This window comes from Osmerus eperlanus, chromosome 6 (assembly GCF_963692335.1).
Source record: "Osmerus eperlanus chromosome 6, fOsmEpe2.1, whole genome shotgun sequence".
Classification (NCBI taxonomy): Eukaryota; Metazoa; Chordata; class Actinopteri; order Osmeriformes; family Osmeridae; genus Osmerus; species Osmerus eperlanus.
This window is the reverse complement of record NC_085023.1, coordinates 15,645,726-15,664,188: the sequence shown is the minus strand read 5'-3', so window position 1 is coordinate 15,664,188 and position 18,463 is coordinate 15,645,726. Positions and strand designations below refer to the sequence as shown.

General features: G+C 53.9%; 1 protein-coding gene across 2 annotated transcripts in view; it reads left to right on the top strand.

The window, feature by feature from the left end:
- The window catches only part of thada (THADA armadillo repeat containing), a 45,136-nt gene that overhangs the window by 3,191 nt on the left and 23,482 nt on the right, over positions 1-18,463 (top strand). Inside the window, exons 1-20 of one of the 2 annotated variants that reach the window (XM_062463855.1) lie at positions 78-176; positions 522-745; positions 826-1,559; positions 1,667-1,821; positions 1,914-2,069; positions 2,160-2,267; positions 2,377-2,500; positions 2,645-2,790; positions 2,878-3,109; positions 3,275-3,410; positions 3,591-3,727; positions 3,869-4,171; positions 4,419-4,582; positions 7,975-8,084; positions 9,109-9,241; positions 10,493-10,615; positions 10,726-10,848; positions 11,030-11,121; positions 14,195-14,284; positions 16,337-16,468. In XM_062463855.1, the coding sequence (XP_062319839.1) occupies positions 117-176; positions 522-745; positions 826-1,559; positions 1,667-1,821; positions 1,914-2,069; positions 2,160-2,267; positions 2,377-2,500; positions 2,645-2,790; positions 2,878-3,109; positions 3,275-3,410; positions 3,591-3,727; positions 3,869-4,171; positions 4,419-4,582; positions 7,975-8,084; positions 9,109-9,241; positions 10,493-10,615; positions 10,726-10,848; positions 11,030-11,121; positions 14,195-14,284; positions 16,337-16,468 (3,482 nt within the window). In that variant the 5' untranslated portion in view covers positions 78-116. Of the gene's footprint in view, positions 1-77; positions 177-521; positions 746-825; positions 1,560-1,666; positions 1,822-1,913; positions 2,070-2,159; positions 2,268-2,376; positions 2,501-2,644; positions 2,791-2,877; positions 3,110-3,274; positions 3,411-3,590; positions 3,728-3,868; positions 4,172-4,418; positions 4,583-7,974; positions 8,085-9,108; positions 9,242-10,492; positions 10,616-10,725; positions 10,849-11,029; positions 11,122-14,194; positions 14,285-16,336; positions 16,469-18,463 lie in introns of those variants that run through there. The other variant, XM_062463856.1, reaches the window with a different exon arrangement.

Here is an 18,463-nt window from a genome sequence, read left to right as displayed (position 1 = left end):
GATGTGGCTTTTTGTTTCTGTTCTGTAATCGGCCTCTCTCTCCCCCCCCCACCTCTCTCTTTTCCTTCTTCTGTTCTCCAGAGGAGTTTGTCCAGACAGTCCAGAGCACAGCAGGCATGGCCGTGGTCCTGTTGATCAGGTCTGTCATGGCCAGTAGAGATGGAGTGGCTGCAGTGGTGAGTTCTCTCTCTTTTTCTCTCTCTCATTGTCTGTCTGTCTGTCTCTCTCTCTCTCTCTCTCTCTCTCTCTCTCTCTCTCTCTCTCTCTCTCTCTCTCTCTCTCTCCTCTCTCTCTCTCTCTCTCTCTCTCTCTCTCTCTCTCTCTCTCTCTCTCTCTCTCTCTCTCTCTCTCTCTCTCTCTCCATTTCTCATTCACTCTCCATTTCTCATTCTTTCTTTCTCCTTTCAAATGAATTGTATATCTGAATTCTGTATCTGTTTTGAGAAGGATTCACTTTTTCCAGGTTAACAATAGTAGGGGAACAACAAGACAATTTCTCTCCTTTCTCCGTGTCTCTCCAGGTGTCAGGCCTGTTGCTGGGGTCTGAGCAGGGCTGTGACACCGCCCCCCAGTGGCTGAGGCAGGGCTGTGCAGGCCTGTACGCCAGCGGCCGTCCTGCCGGCGTGTGTCTCTACCTGTGTCACGGTGCCCTGGCCATGCTTGGCTGGAGGGACGTCACACAGAGCCCTGACAGGGTGCAGCTGCTGCTGTTGGTGCCAAGCACACTGCTGGCTCTGGATACCAGGTGCATGAATCCCACGCGTCTGATCTCGATAAAAGATGATTTAATGAGACAGATTCCATAACATCTATCTGTCCTTGCAGTATTAAGGAGGCCAGCACGGCTATGGTAGTTGCCCGGGTGTTAACCCTGTGGAGCGGTGCTGCCCTGGAGAGCCTGCAGGGGGAGCAGCCTTGCCCCCCCGCTCTGCACCTCTCCCTCCAGGGGGGCTCCGAGCTCCAGGGGCGCCTGCTGGAGCACGTCTATGCCCACTGGGAGCACCCGCTGGACGGCGTCCGACACCAGACCCGCTCCCTCTTCCGCAACCTGCTCCTCCTCCACCAGAAGACTAACCCCTCCGTCTCCGACCCGACCAAAGACCCCTACATCTCGGAGCTGACCCACAGCCTGCTGGGGCTGGAGTGGCACATGAGAGGCAAGTATGGCTCTCTGGGGTGCTTGGTGGAGCTCCTGGGGGCAGGGTACCTGCTTGAGCTCGAGCCCCTTCTCCCCTCGTGTCTTCTGGGCTTGATGGGCGACCAGAACCTGGCACCGTACGCCAGCGACCTCCTTGAGAGGCTGTTTGTCAGCCACAGGGCCCAGTTGGCTGGCGAGGTTGGCACAGCGGGCGCAGAGGAAGGCCGAGGGGTAACAGAGGGCTGGATAGAGAATTGGCACCAGACGTGGGTGGCACCCCTGCTGCAGGTGCTGTGCCGCGCCAGGCTGGACCAGACCACCTATATCCTGGACTATTTTCTACCCAAACTCCTGCGCTGCAGCCCCTCCAGTCTGGGTCACATGGTACAGGCTTTGCAGGATACGCCACCCTGCAGTGCAGGTACAGACGCACCTACAAACATACACAACCCTAAATTCACCATATTGGATTCTGTGGTACATTGTTGTGCAGTTCGAACATTTCTGCTGCTGTCGTTTGCCTTGCAGGTCCTCCAGGCAGCAGGGGCGCTGTGGGGGCTCTGATGACCTGCCTGCGCGCGGCCAGGGCCCAGGGGATGGTCCAGTCCTCAGAGGAGGGGCTGTGGGGGGGCCTCGTGCCCCTGTCTCTGCTCCGTCAGGCACTGGTACACAAACACGACCAGGTATGATTTGTGTGTGATTGTGTGTGTGTGTGTAGTAATAAAGTAAATGTTTATAGTGTGGGTAATGATAATGTCGTTGTCCGTCCTTGTAGGTGCGGATGGATGCTCTGGGGTTGGTGTGTGAGAGCCATCGCAGCACAGAGGTCCTGACCTCACAGGAAATGGAGCTGATTCGCCACTTCCTGTCCTCTAGTCTGAACAGCCAATCGCCTGGGGTCAGACAGCAGACTGTCAGCCTGTTGAAAAAGGTCCGTTCAGATGGCACCACTCTAGTTTTCACCTGCATTTTGATTTTGATTCCAGTCAACTTCTATCTTGAGTTTGTGATGTGTGTGCAGCTCCTAGGCAGAGTGAAAGACAGCGGGCAGGTGCTACAGAAGAGACTAGCCCAGGAGAGAGACCAGGAACAGGGAAAGAAAGACCAACACACTCTGGGCACATACAAGGTACACAAACCGCCCCCTACAGACAGATGGAATAGGTGCACCAGAGAGATAAATGCATGGTATAATTCATGTTTTCTGTGTGTGTGCTGTTAATGTTTTCTGTGTTCAGGACTTCCTGCGCTGGCTGTGTGAGAGCCTTTTGGAGGTGTTGCTGCCCGGAGCCTCCTTCTCCACATGCCTCACTGCCCTGCATCTGCTGGGCCTGCTGGCTCAGCTCTTCACCTTCTCCACCGGTACTGTGGCTCTTCCTCCTCATCCTTCTCGTCATCACCAGAAGGGTTTTCTCACATCAGTCTGTGAGAAATTCATCTCTGTCGCTCACCACACTCCGTCTCTCTCTCTTTGTCTCGCTCGCTCTCTCTCTTACTCTCTTTCAGGGCCAGATGTTTTCGCACTGGGAGAGGTGGTGACTGGTGCACACGCTCAGAATGTCCTCTGTTGTGTGGCCAACAACTTCCTGGAAGTCAAGCAGCTGGCCTCCGCATTGCTGCGGCAACTCCCTCCCTCGGCTGTAGGCTTACAGGTCAGTGATTGGATAAGTGATCCATCTATGTCCGATCAGTTCTCAAAGGTTACGCACAAATCAAGACGTTTGTAAACCCCTGGCTAGGACCCAGACAGGATGCGGTCTCTGCTCCAGGCAGCTCTGGACCTCAGCACCAGCACCAAGCCCTTCGACAGCGTCACAGCAGCCCACCTCCTAAACATGCTACTCCACCAGCCCACCCTGTCCCAGGCCCTGCAGCGCTGCGCCCAGAAGCAAGGCCTCACCTTCCAGCCTCCTGTTCAACTCCCGCCCCAGGCTTCTGAGGCCCTCATCCTGGAGATCAACACTCTAGCAGGTAAGGATATCAGAAAAGATTCAAAACAAGATGCTTATTATCCCCCAAAACTCACCTTGGCAGGTTTGTGTATGAGCACCAGCGTTGAGGAATGACTGCAGTGTGTATGTAGATTACTGTTTGGTCATTCGAGGTGTGTGTTGTGTCCTGGGTTGTGTGTTTTAGTGGTGAGCTTCCTGCTGGAGTGTCTGAAGTCTGAGGTGTTGAGAGCAGAGGATTCTCTTCTGCTGGCTGCAGCCTCCTACCCTTTGTATGGGAGAGCCCACTGCATCACCGCTGCCCTGCAGAATCTTCCTACTGGGTGAGGAGGACACACACACACACACACGCACTCTTCAAACTGAGGCACGCACGCACGCACACACACTAACAAACACAAGTGTGTTTGGCACACAATAGGGGGGCACACTTACTCTCTGCACATGGACACTAAATGCAACAGCTGTGATTCATCGCTCTCCCCCAACATGTGTGTGTCCAGGGGTCTGATGATGCCTGACCACTGGAGGAGCCTGGTAGCAGAGCTGATCGGTGTGTGTTACCGGATGTCCGATGTTGTCTCTCCTGTGGTCCAGAGCTCCTCCCCCGAGGGGCTCATCCCCATGGATACAGACTCAGGTCAGCTTCTCACATTGGCCCAGAGTGAACATATCCTAAAACGAATGATGTGTGTACCTGCCTATATGATTGGGAGTGTAATTGTTCTACTATATGTGTGAACACCGTCACGCGTGTGTGTGTGTGTGTGTGGATCTTCAGAGACGTCGGCGGGTCTTCAGAGAATCCTGCAGGAGATCCAGCCCAGGGACTCCAACGACTTCTTCACCAGCCCCAGGGAGCTCGACCCTCAGACTGTCGACCCTCAGACTGTCGACCCTCAGACTGTCGACCCTCAGACTGTCGACCCTCAGACTGTCGACCCTCAGACTGTCGACCCTCAGACTGTCGACCCTCAGACTGTCGACCCTCAGACTGTCGACCCTCAGACTGTCGACCCTCAGACTGGACAGGAGGACAGGACACCTGCAGAACCCTCACAGGAACCACAGCAGGACCACACTGGTCAGTAGTGCGGGGTTCTGGCCCTGGAACTGTAGAACCATTTTATGTCTGTGGCTGCAGTACTGGATGAAACCACAGGAGGTCAGTGTTTATCCACTGACGTACAGTCCTGGAGGGTGGATGGATGCACATAGGTTTACATACCTTTAAACCACGTCTGTTCATCAAATTCTACAGCCGGTGTGTCATCCTGTATTATGAGAAGTAGTTAATTGAAGTGTGTGTGTGTGTGCGCGTGTGTGTTTAGGTGGCGGCAGCAGAGAGAGCTACAGGGTGACCGCTCAGATGGTGTTGGTGTGCTGCTGGAGGAGCATGAAGGAGGTGTCCATGCTCCTGGGCCAGGTCTGTCAGAGCCTGCCTCTCCTCACACCTGACACCCCCCCCAACCAGGGGCTCATCACTGAGGAACAGGTGAGACGACACACAGACACACACACGCGCGCGCGTACCAACTCCATGCTCCACATTGTGCTCTCATGCCTCCCTCTGCCCCCCTGGTGCAGTGAACCACACCGCCTCGCACACATTGCAGTCATTTTGGCACTAAGTACATGCCTGCACATAATAAAGCACTCGCACACCCTCACACACTATTGTAAGTAGTTGTTTACGTTCTCTCTCACACACCCCCCCACACACACACACACACCCACAGCATGGGGATGTGTGGGGCCGTAAGGCAGCATTTAAGACATGTTTACTGTGTGTGGACTGTAGTCGGAGAAGAGGTGTGTGCGTGAGTGACACCACGCTGGGAGCCTCTTCAATTAGCATCCGCCCTCGTTAGCGCGCCGCTTTCATTAGGGACCGACCCTGCTGCTTTAACGACTGCCCCGGCCTCCAGTCCCTCGCATTCTTTCCAAATCACTTCCACCGCCGGCCGCCTCTTTTTCCTGGAGAGGTAAACACTGTGTGTGTTCACACACACACACACACACACACACACAGCACCGCAAACAAGCAGCTAGCTTGCTCGTTGCTCAGACACCCCCCCCCCTCAGATACTGCCATTTGTCTCGAAAGATGCTTATTATGGAGTGTAGACCTTAACATGCTGAAGTACTCAGACAGCTATTCCTTCCCCTGTGTGAGAGAGAGACAGCTTGCATGTCTGCCATGTGTTGACCATGTTTAAACCCCGGGGACAGGAAGTGGCTGCAGAGGAAGTCGGAAGTTGGTCTACTGTGCTGTTATTTTGCGCTTTGTCGTAACGTCTGTGTCCTTTTAGGAACCCAGTCATATTCCCTGTGTGTGTCTGGCCCGTCTGTCCCCCCAGCGTCCCGCCCTCCCTCAGATCTGTCCCAGTCAAGGGGGTGTTTCTGGAGCTCCACCATCCACCAATCACCTCGCCTGCTTATTACCAGCGACATCAGATCGGCCGCAGCGGAGAGATGATGTCACCGCTGCGGTTACCACGGCAGCTGGCCCCCGTTACGTAACGCATGAGCTAAGGACGGAGGGCCGGTCCAACTGGGCAGTAGATGCCTCAGGAGGATGTCAGAACCAGAGGAACATGAGAAATTGCCATGACATACCCCCCCCCCCCCCCCCCCACTCTCCTTTTCTCTCTTGTCTGTCCATCATGGTGTGGTAGTGTTTATGTAGAAGTCAGCTCTCTGTGTTTGTGGAGTGGGTTAGGTCGGGTCTGCACACACGCGCACAGCCCCTCCGGCCCACCTTTGCGATGGCACGGTCAATACTTGCCGTGTGGATTCATGTGTGTGTGTTTATGACGCCGTCATGGCGGGAGCCATCTTTCCCAGTCACATGCTTTCAACCTTCCACCGCCTTTCGCCAGCGTCCTGTTTTGTGCTCCGGTCGTCCCGGCAACTCTGCAGATGTTTCTGTTCCTCGCCGACGCCATGGCAACAGTAACAGACAAGTGAAAGTCTTGATATCGCTATTTCAGGGCCTGGGATTAAGTGATGTGAAATGGAGACAGAGACACACACACACACACAGAGGGAGAGACGGAGAGAAAGACGTACAGAGAGAGAGAGAGACAGAGAGAGAGAGAGAGAGAGAGAGAGAGAGAGAGAGAGAGAGAGAGAGACGGCAAGAGAGACAGATGCAGGGTTCTCATCCCGAGGGATTCTAGGATGTGTCTCCTCCATCTTGGGAGGCCCCTCTGTGGAGATGCGAGAGACCTCCTCAGCCACGGCGCCTGTGAGTGTGTGTGTGAGAGAAAGAGAGACCACCACAGAGCTGGTGTGTGTCCAAGTTCCTCCAGTTTCACAGCTCTAGGGTTTGTTTGGCCTGGCCTGTCTTCTCAGTCACACAGGAGAGGCAGAGCCATCAACCATCAGGGCTGAGACCAGAGAATGTACTGTCTGCATTAGCTAGCCTAACTAACATGGGCACACTCTTTTTCTTAGACCACAGGGATGTAAGTCTCTCTCTTAACTTTGTATCTTTCTCTCTGGTTTCACAAACAGTCTTTCTCTCAAACTGCTGTTGAAGTATCTTGGACCTGTAAATGATCCAACGACCAGAACCCCAACCCCTACTTGGTTACTCTCGAACACAGTTACCTTACAGATAAACTTGGGAACCCTCTGCTATTGCGGTACATACAAAGTAGAGGCCTTCATGTAGCACAGTTTTGAAATGTTAACAGAACGCTCCTCGGTTCCAGTGGGCGTATCTCTGTTCGAGTTGCACAACAAGCTCGGAGAATATTGAGGCAAATCAACAACACCACCACCCTCCTCCTCTTCTTCCTTATCCGTCTGGGGACTGTTCCCCAGGCCTGAGGTGAGGAGGCAGGCCAGGCCAGGGCAGCCAGAGCAGAGCTGTTATTTGGGTCAGTGACAGCCCTGGTGTAATTACCCTGTTCGCTGCCCTGGGCCACGCTAGGGACTTGGAAAACTTCTTCCCGCACATGCACCGTTTTTTTTTTTTTTTCTCTCTGGGAAAGGGGAGCGTTGCAAACAGGAAGTTGCAAGTCTAAATAAAGTCCCCCCAGGAAGCCTAGTCGCTTTAACGATGACACAAGCGGCGGGTCAAAAATAGCGCCCGTGGGACCGCACTGCTGCATGGTAGCCACCCCCCGCCTCCCCGCCCCCCCCCCCCCCCTCACCCCCCCCCCTCACCCCCCCCTCACCGCCCCCCCCGGACGTGATTGGACAGTCATAACGGCTGCCGCCGCTGTGGTCAGGTCGGTAAGGTATTCCTGTATGTCTGCGGAGGTGGGGCGGTCAGCTTAAGGTCCGTACGGTCGGTCTTGTTGATGCGGCCGGTCACAGCAGGCTAGGTATTTTTTTTGGGGGGGGAGTGGAAAGAAGAGTGGAGGGGGCAATTAGGGCTGTCCCTAAATGCCTGTCCAAATCTCCTGCCGATTGAGTAGCACGTCTTAGATGATCTAACCATGTGTGCCTTCTGAAGCAAGGAGGAGTAGGGGGCCATATGTGCCACCCCTTCACATGGGGCTCTCTTCCACCAGCCCCTCCCTGTGCCCTCCGTGCCACCCCGGCCTGGCGCGGCGCCACAGCCCTGCCTGCGGTAGTGATGCCACAGTGTAATAACAGGGCCGGGAGACGCTGTGCCCGCTGTGCCCTGCCCCTCACCTGGAATGCACCCTGATGTTGACTCCCTCTTCCGGGCTCCTGGCCGGCCTCCGTAGGGTCCCACTTACTGTACTAGCACTTGTTTGAACGATGATGAGGGTCTTTGTTTGGGGCGCACTTGCTCTTGTGCTAAATGTGTTAGACGCTGTCCTGATTTATGTTCTTTTAGTTTGAATTGGGATAAACAAATGAATTGGGAACTGAAGTTCTCTCTCTTTCTCTCCTTCCCTCTCCCAGGTGGAAGGAGTAGGGTTGTATTTCCGTCAGCAACTTCTGCAGTCTCGCCACCGGGGGGCCTTTGAGCTGGCCTATGTGGGCTTTGTACGCCTGACTGACATGTTATGCAGGTAGGTGTGTGTGTGTGCTATTGGTCAAGCGGGGAAAGTCGATTTTGAGCCATGGACGGCGAACCTGGAATCCCAATTGGGTATTTTATTGGCCCGCACATGGGGAACCAAGATGAAACTGAACTCACAACAGGATCCTATAGGATTAGCTGTGGTGTGTGTGTGTGTGTGTGTGTGTGTGTGTGTGTGTGTGTGTGTGTGTCTGGGGGGATGACACTGCAAGGTTATGGGGTGTTGATTATAGGGAGCTTGACTGCTGCCTTTTGATGCTAGGTTTTGTGTCTCTAGTGTTCCATAGTTCTCCTGTGTGTGTGTGTGTGTGTGTGTGTGTGTGTGTGTGTGTGTGTGTGTGTGTGTGTGTGTGTGTGTGTGTGTGTGTGTGTGTGTGTGTGTGTGTGTGTGTGTGTGTGTGTGTGTGTGTGTGTGTGTGTGCGTGCGTGCGTGCGTGCGTGCGTGCGTGCGTGCGTGCGTGCGTGCGTGCGTGCGTGCGTGCGTGCGTGCGTGCGTGCGTGCGTGCGTGCGTGCGTGCGTGCGTGCGTGCGTGCGTGCGTGCGTGCGTGCGTGCGTGCGTGCGTGCGTGCGTGCGTGCGTGCGTGCGTGCGTGCGTGCGTGCGTGCGTGCGTGCGTGCGTGCGTGCGTGCGTGCGTGCGTGCGTGCGTGCGTGCGTGCGTGCGTGCGTGCGTGCGTGCGTGCGTGCGTGCGTGCGTGCGTGCGTGCGTGCGTGCGTGCGGGGGGGCTGGGGTCATGCCCTTTTCCCGTCCGGTGCAGTGGATTGTTTGATCTGGCCTCCTTGGTCCACTGGCTCGTGTTAAACAGCAGTCCTTTTCATAACTGGAGAGCACATTCCTCTCTGCAGTCCATGCCTCCTGTGTGTGTGTTTGATCTGATCAGGGATTTTCTTGTGTGAACCTGCATGTTAAGCCTTTCTGTTATGCATTTTTCACCGTTTTAGTTTCAACAAAATCGAAAATGCTTCTCGTCTTATCGGGCGTCACAGGAACGCGTCTGTGTGTGTCTGTTCCAGAAGCGGAAGCCAGACACTGCAGCAGCTGCCTGCCTGCTGGCTGACTGAGGTCCTGCAGGAGGTCAAGTCCAGTGACCCTGCGTCCAAGCTGTGCGCCACCCGACGCAGCGCAGGCATCCCTTTCTATATCCAGGTGTGTGTGTGTGTGGGGGTGGGTGTGTGTGTTTACGCTTAAAAGCAGTAACTCTGCATTTCTTGGCGTTCCCTTTGAGCATTCATGCTGGAAGAACACTTTGTCTCCCCATCCATCTATTTGTCATGTGCGCACACACATCCGTGCACATGCACAGTGTCCCTTAATTGAACCCCTTCTCCGTCTCACCAATCCCAAACACCTCAGCACTCTGTCTGAACATCAGCTTGCAGACCTTCCTCTGCTGTTTTGTTTACTCAACTTAGACTGGAAACGGACAGAAGAACTGAGCTAGTCTCACCCATAGAACCATCGCCAGTAGAACTGAGATAGTCTCACCCATAGAACCATCACCAGTAGAACTGAGATAGTCTCACCCATAGAACCATCAGCAGTAGAACTGAGCTAGTCTCACTCATAGAACCATCACCAGTAGAACTGAGCTAGTCTCACCCATAGAACCATCACCAGTAGAACTGAGCTAGTCTCACCCATAGAACCATCAGCAGTAGAACTGAGATAGTCTCACCCATAGAACCATCAGCAGTAGAACTGAGATAGTCTCACCCATAGAACCATCAGCAGTAGAACTGAGCTAGTCTCACATATTAGAACCATCACCAGTAGAGCTCTGGACTAATGAGGGTAAAAAAAAAAAAGGAAACAAAAAAGGAAACAAACTGAAAGAAGAGTCCTGAGGGGAGAGCAGAGAGAACTTTTGTATTTAATTGGAATGAACAGATATGAAGGGAAAGCTAGATAGCGGAGTCAGTAAGAGATAATACAGGAGAGAGTGATGAGGGGAGGGCTGCAAATGAAGTCAGCACCTTGGCAGGGCCGTGTACATTCCTGTGGCGGAGAGATCCGGAACGGCTGGTGGGGACTGCTGCATCTCTGGCCCGGCCCAGCTCTCCTCCCACTAACCTGGGCCGGCTTGGGACACACTTCACAGGAACCAGACCAGACCCCCCCCCCCACCCCCTTCCTCCCCACTCCCTAGGGCACACATACATACAGACTCACAGCTGTCTCTCATCAGGTCTCTCTGCAATGCTGACGCATGCTGATGATGTCACGCAGCCAGTCCAATGGTGTTTCATCTTTTGGTTTATACTACAAGATGACCTATGCCACAAAGATATTTTCCATATCACAATATAAATAAATAAAAACAGTCCTAACCAGTCGCAGGCTCTTTGTCTCTCTGTTGCAGTGTTTAAACTAGAATCGAAACCCATTTCTATTCCCTAGGCCCTGTTGTCTTCTGAGCCCAAGTTATCCAGCTGCAGCCTGTTGAAGATGACCATGAGGGAGCTGACTGCCCTGGCCATGCCCGCTCCCCACAGAGACACTGACCACACCACTGTCCCCCAGGTACAACCCCCCTGGACCCACCAGAAAGTGTCCATATGCTAGGTACACAGCTTATTATGTATGTGTGCTGATTTGTATGTGTGTGTGTGTGTGTTTGTATTTCTCCACAGGTGCACGCTCTCAACATCCTGAGGGCGCTGTACAGAGACACTCGTCTGGGGGAGAACATCGTGCCCTTCGTGTCCGAGGGCATGCAGGCCGCCGTGCTGGGCTTCACCTCTCCTGTCTGGGCTGTGAGTCCCTCCATCCTGCCCTCCCTCCATCATGCCCCTGCTCTCCATCTCGGCATCCTCCTTTATCTCTGTCCCTACCCCTGTCCTCAATCAATTATCTATTTCTCTCTCTTGTTCTATTTCTCTCTCTTGTTCTCTTTCTCTCTGTCTCTCTCTCTTTGTCTCTCTCTCTCTCTCTCAGGTGAGGAACTCCTCCACTCTCCTGTTCAGCACTCTGATCACAAGGATCTTTGGAGTGAAGAAGGGCAAGGATGAACACTCGAAGAAGAACAGGTCTGCTTCCCTCCATCTAACAGCCGGCACGCTCCTCCCGTTTTGCCTGATAGTGTGTCCTCTCCACCACCGGGGGGCACTGTGGACACATCCCTCCGCCCTGGCCTCACTTCAAGCTGTGTGTGAGAGGAGAAGGCTAGACAGGATAAGACTCCAACGGGGCTGTTCTGTTATATTTGTCCTCCCACGATTTGATTTTGATTTATCACCAGATATCCCATTTGCTTTGTGTTCCTGTTGATCTCACTGCAAGTAAACACACACACACACACACGTCAGACTTTTATAGAGTCTCCCTGCGCACATGTGATTTTGTCAATCCCCACCATGCGCACACATACACATGCACAGCCTCTAATCACTATCCCTCTGACCTCCACCTCTGACCCGTGTGTGTGTGTGTGTGTGCGTGTCGACGGGTACGCAAGTATGCAAGTGTGTGAGTGAATGAGGGTCTCTGACAGGACCCCCCGCAGTGCCGAATAGAGGACCCCTCACACACACACACACACACACACACAACCACAACCCGAGCAGGGGTCACCGGAGAGGTGCACTGTGGGTAAGAGACGAGGAGGTCACATCTGGAGGCGGTGAGAGAGACGGGGCAAGGAGAGGCTGAAGAGGACTCTGAGTAGACGGATGACAGCCTGTGGAAGGGAGGCCGATGCTCTGGAGGTCCAGGACCCCGGCCCGCCTTGGCAGATGCTTCAGCCTGATAGGGTTATTTTTAGGGCCGTCTCCCGAGCGACTGGTCCCCATGGTGGGCATGCCGGTTGATCTCGGCTTGTCTTCCGGCTCACGATAAGGAGCAGACAGATGGGCCAGAGCCAACATCCCAATCTGTTGTCCTTTAGTTTGGTCGGCTTGTGTGGTGAGCCTTCTGATCTCACCCCCTTCCCACCCCCCCCACCCCCCCCACCCGTTTATTTTTTCGGGATTTCTTGCTTTTCTTCCATGCAGGCCTCTGTGGTTATTATTGCGCGTTACCCTGCGTGTGTTTGTGTAGGAGTTAGGAGATTGTGGGTGTGCGTGTGTGGAGATTCTGTGTGGGAGAGAGGATGTGTGTGTGTGTGGGGGGGGGGGGGGGGTGTATGAGGGAGATAGTATGTTAGTGTGAGTCAGGGAATGAATGATTTTGACCTATGTGTGTCTGAGTGTGTGTGTCGGGTGTCTGGGTAATGTCATTACTGTGATTATTTGGTTGTGTGTTCTGGCTGCACAAAATGCGTTGTGACAGGCTGTCCACTCCAATGTCTGGCTGCTAGCTGGTGTATTTGGTCAGGCTACTCTGTGTGTGTGTGTGTGTTCATGTGTGAGTGTTATAGGCCAGGCTCTGTGGCTCCAGTAGAGTTGAAGTGTATCAAACCATTTGGGCCAGCTGATCTTGGGCTTGGTTTGCGTGACTGACACGCACATACATATGCACATACACACCGGACCATTTATCCCTGATGTACGTATGTTTGTACACCCTGGATGACTGTATGTTTTCCTCTGTGTGTTGGAGTGTGAAGACGGTGTGACAGTGGAGCGTGTTTAGAGTCAGAATGTGCTTACTTGCGTGTGTGTGTGTGTACACAATGGGGTTTTTGTTTGGTTTATATTGTGACTCCACTGTGCATTTAGATTTCACGCTGAACCTTCTGCGTGTTTGTCATGTGTTTGTCATCATGACATCGGGGGGGTCATGGGAGAGAGAGCTTTGTTCTGCAGTGGAACCTGATCCTCTAGACATTGTGGCTGAGCGGTTCTTCAGAGGTACCCTCACGAACCACCATCCAGGAGGACTAAACATCTCTCCAGTGACGTCTGCGCTCTCTGTGTGTGTGATCCTGGTGATGGTGTAGAAGCCTGGCCTGTACTAGGCCAAGTTGCAGCCTGCCAGCCAACGAGACGGGACCAGTCATCGGTCAGACACCTCTCCCTGACCTCCCCCCTCGACCCCTCCCCTCTCCTGATCCCTAACCTGGCTAATCTGCTCTGCCCTGACCCCTGACCCCACCCAGGAGAGTGACCTCAGCCTGAGAGGGTCTCATTAGGGAGAAGACAACATGCCCTGTGTGTGTGTGTGTGTGTAGGTGTGCTCACACATGTAGGTGCCCTTGGTTGTGTGTGTGTGTGTGTGTGTGTGTGTTCAGGAGATGTGCAGGTCAGGACGAGTGAGGGACAGCCTTGTGGGGGCTCAGGGGATCAGGGCTGGGTTGTTGCTGAGCCCTAGGCCTGCTGTCCGCAGGCCACACTGGGAGAATACACAGCCTTGTGTGCGTGTAACTGCTACCACATTGAGCCCACGTCAGTCCCAATCTGGACCCTGTACTCCCGTGTCACGTTTGGGACTCGCCAACACACACACACACACACTCACGTACCCCTTCGACAAAACTGACGGGCCTCATTACCATGATGTCGCTTTGGCTCTAACTCAGACCAGGCCTAGAACCCCTTAGTATTGATGAGGAAGTGTGTGTGTGTGTGTGTTGGCTGGGCTGTCTGAACCCTTCCTTCTTCAGCTTGAAATCCACAGATTTAGATGAACAGGGTTTTAAATAGGCCTTTATTGGCTTGGGGTGAACAGGGTTGGAGCATTTTTAAGGATGAGGTTGCCAAAGTTAAATAAGGTTTGTCAGTTTATGGATGCATGTGTGTCAACACGCAATCCCAAACACAGTCTGCAATGGGTGTGTGCACACACACTCACACACTCCCTCACTGCCTGAGTCAGGATACAGGGCAGTAATATTTAGATCCAGGATTTTCCGTCTGTGGGGCGGAAACAGCTGAAGTGTCTCTCCTCCCGTGAACCTAGCCTTCTCTTAATGAGCGCTTTACAGCCCTGAGATGCTTTGAGATGGAAGGAAGTGGTTAAGAAGCCAGGCCCCAAGTAGAAGTCGTTTGATTTTCCTCTCTAGTTTCATGTATTAACGGACAGGGACAGACACACACACACACACTATGTTGTTTAAACAGACACCACCGATGCTTTTGAAACAGATGCCAGCGATGCCTGCGTTTCCGAAACCTCCTGTCCTCCATGTCTCACCCCTGGTCTGTGTTTCCCCCTCGTTTGCAGGATGACGGGCCGGGAGTTCTTCACGCGTTTCCCGGCGCTCTACCCTTTCCTGCTCAGCCAGCTGGAGGAGGCGGCCCTCTCTGTGGACAGGTGAGCCTTCCTCGGCGCTACGGGGGCGCTACGGGGGCGCTACGGGGCGCGGGTCATCTCCACCCAGGACCGTCGTGCCCCTACCCCCATACCAGACCTCCCCGAGGCCCCTGTTCTCACCCTCCTCTGGTTGCAGGAGGCCTCCCAACTCCCAGGGCCCGGCCGAGGCTGATTCCTTAGGCTCGTTAAACCCCTTTTAAGTGTGTCCGCAGACATACGGATGGACAGTTTCCTGGGAGAGATGGAGAGATAGAAGAAGGGGGGTGATTCCACTTGTTTGTTAGGAGCTAAGCTCACCATTCATCCCTCCCTATTTGATTGTCTGTATCCCATTCCCTGTGCCCTCTGGTCAGGGCGCTATCTTAATACGCATCAAATTAATTGGATTGTTGTTTTCCAGTCCGACTTTCTCACCCCTCCTCCCCCATTCAAAAGGCCATGTTTCCCATGACACAAGACCTCTTTGTGGGCCCCTCCACACTGGGCGGTACCACCCAGCAGCGTGGCTCCCTGTAGAGACATGTTTGGACTGCACACTCTGTTGGGTTCAACCTGCTATTCCGATAGCGTCTTCCATTCCCGTGCGTTTGCCCTCCTTTCTCTTCTCCTCTCCCACTCTCTCTCTCTTTCCTGCTTGCCCTCTCCTCCTTTTCCCTCATCCCTCTATCTGTACCTTCTACCCCCCCCCTCCTTCCCTTCTCCTCCTCACCTGTTCACACACATGTTTTCCCATCTCATTCCATCTGTGAGTTCGTCCATCTCCGCCGTTCTCTGTCCTCTCCTATCTCCTCCCTCCCTCCCGGCCTCTCCAGGCCGTGCCAGCGGGCCTCATATGTTAGCGGTTCCCTCCCGCTCCCCAGTGCCACGCCATGACATCACATCCAGGCTGGCCCACGCCGTGCCTGACTGAAATTGGACCCTAAACACATTACGCTGGGGTCCTAATTAGCGGCCTATTACATTTCCCATCTCGCTGATCGCACGGCTGTCCCAGAGGGTTGCCGTGTGTGTGTGTGCTTTGTGTGTGTGTGTGTGTGTGTGTTATTGAAGGGAATAATGAAAAGCACAAGTGGAGCTGGCAGGACGTCCAGGGGTCTTCATATGCTCTATGAGAACCTCATGGCCATACAAGAGCCCAGAAGCACGCCTCCCTCTCAGCACACACATGAATCAGCAACCTCAGAATACACTCCCACTCCCACACACAGATGAATCCATACACACACACACACACACACACACACCTCTCCAGTGAGATGGGAGCCATCAGGATGACACTGCCAACCAGGAAACTGTGAAACCGCTGGCAAGGAGAGACAGTTTCCATTCTGAGTCAGAGTGTGAGTAAGAGAGTGAAGCGGAGGGAGGGAGGGAGGGATGTGGAGTTTGTGTGAGAGGGAGGTGAAGAGAATAACGGACGATAGATGAAGTTTGAGTTGATGGAATGGCTGGTTTGGTTCCTCGGAAATGTGTCACATACATAAAAGCTCTACTCTGTGTCTCTGTGGTGTGTGTGTGTGTTTGTGTGTGTGTGTGTGTGTGTGTTTGCTTGCTTGCTTGTGCGTATTTGTGTTTCATATTCCCATATGGCTGTGAACATCTGGGCTGTGATGTTCCCCAGGTCTCATGGCTCAGAGCTCCAGTGTGGGGGTTAAACTAGATCTGTCTAAAACTTGTCTAAACACTGCACACTGACTAGCCCTGTCCAGATGTGTCAATGATTAGTACATCATTACAATGCCTCTGGCTCCCACTCCTCCTCCTCTCTGTTCTCCATCCGCCTGTTTCATTTTCCCACTCTCCTGCATTCCCCCTTCCCTTCACCACTCGTACTATCCAGGTCTCTGCATTCAGCACCTCACATCCCCTGTTCTCTTCCGAAGCTATAAGATGATTTGACACGTGTAAAAAATACAGATTCAATGTTGCCCTACGTGAAGCAACCAGCCACCACTATACAGAGTGCCTGGTTCCTCAAGGGTCACCCCTCCCCCCCGTGTGACCCTTGCGACCTCTGAGCTTGCCCCTCCCCGACTCTGTTTATCCCATCAGTGACAGTGGACAGGTGAGGCTTCACCCCAGTTTGTTCCTGCTCCTATTGGTGCTGGGCAGACTGTACCCCTCCCCTATGGATGGCTCCTCCTCCCCGCTGGGCCTCGCCCCCTTCATGCCCTTCATCATCAGGTGAGTGGAACGCGCGCACACACACACACACACACACCCCAATGTTCCAAAGCAGACACATTAGATGCGCTCTTCTCTTCCGATAGGGCCTATTACATATTACCTGTCATGCCGGAACCAAACATCTCGACCTGGATACGGCTCTTTCAAGAGCCCTTATCGGACGCCTGTTTAGTCACTACGCCAAAGATGTGTGTGAGGGAGGGGTGCTGGCCCACATTGTCCCTTGGTGTGTCACGGCCTTCCCAAATTTCCAGTCCCGTTATCTGTGTCGAGGGGGGATGGATGGGAAGTTGTGGTTAGGACCTCATACCTCACATAGCTGAGCTGGAAAGAAATGAACAAATATTATTGGTCCGTGTTCCCCCATAGCACCTGTGAACAGCTCCAGGGCCGGCACCCCCCCTCCCTCCCCCTGCAGGCCTATACCACCAGGGATAGGGTAGGAGGGGAGGTCAGAGCTTTCTCACGAGATGTCAGGTGCACCCCGCCACACCCCCAGGAGTGGAACATTCTGTTCGTGGGCTTGGGAAGATAGACTGGGGGAGATTATGAAAGAGGAGTGGCGGGGGAGTAGTGCTCTGGGAAGTGAAAGAACATTTCAAGCGTAAGCAAAGGTCTGGCCTAGTATGGTGAGGTGAGGTGTGTGTTTACAGAGACTGAGTGCGTGTGTGTGCGTGTGTGTTTGTGGGAGACGGAAGACACGCTGTCAGGTCAGGTCAGGGTAGCACCGTAGCAGGTTGTGCTCAAACATTGGAGGCTACTGTATGGCCGTGTGTGTGTGTGTGTGTGTGTGTGTGTGTGTGTGTGTGAGCTCATCAGCGGTGTCTCCTTATCTATGCCCGAGAGGCGATGTCTCTGTCCACCATGAGGCCCTTTGGTGAGCAAGCAGGGCGGAAGAGGAGGGGCTGAGGGTTAGTCAGTGCCTGGGACGGGGGAGGGAGGAGAGAGAGAGAGAGAGAGCGAGAGAGAGAGAGAGAGGCGCTCAGGGCAGGACCTTGAGGTTGGAATTCTGTGACTATCCACTGCGATAACAGCTTCACAACAGACCCAGATACTTGTGTGTCTTACACAGATATGTTTAATTAGCGATTCTGATGTTTTTGCCACGTCGTGCCAACAGCAGATCCTCCCATGACATTCGACTGCTAGACTGATGCAATGGTGTTGTTGCACAATGTCCACGGTGCTCAGGGAAGCCGCAGGATTTACTCCCATGTTCATACTCGCTCCCGACTGAAACGCAAGGTGGAAGATAAAAGAGAGATAAAAAGACAAAACGTAGGGGTTGATAGAGAGAGAGATACAGATGAGAGGTTGATACTGGTGTGGTGCTGGGAGGGTTAACTTCCACAGGGTCTGGGTGTTGGTGCTGGAGGGGGGGAGCGGGAGGGGGGGGCTGGCTGGTTCTTGTCAGTGGAGGTATGCGGCGCACAGGGCTCACATCCACACAAATCAAGCCCACATGTTGGAGGATGTTAAATATAGCTGCATGGCCCTGACTTCTTTGGCTCCAGATCCTGGTTCTCTCTCCCCTGCTTCCTCCCTCTCCCCCAGGCACATGTGGACGTGTCTGGGGAGGCTGATAACTATCACCCCCCTTCCACCACCACCTCCACCCCCACCATTATGTTCCTCCAGAAGAAAGCTTACCGAGGTGAACTTCGACAGAGGGGCCCACGGTCAAGATAATCCACCTCTCTCTCTCTCTGCTCATCCTCGCGTCCTCTGATTTGCTCCCCCCCCCCCCCCCCCGGTCCCCGTCAGATCCCCATCTCCAGCATGCCTCTGCGAGCTCAGGCGTCGCGTGCGTCATCTCTGCTCTCGTCAGCCGGCCTGGGGATGATCACAGTGATGAGGACTAGACAGATCTGTCATGTCAGCTTCTCGATGCCACGCCCTCCTCCCTTCACTTAGGCGAAAGCCTAAGTGAAGGGGGGAGGGCGTGGATCGAGTTCACCCCTCACCCCTCCCCTCCCCTCCCCTGACGGTGCT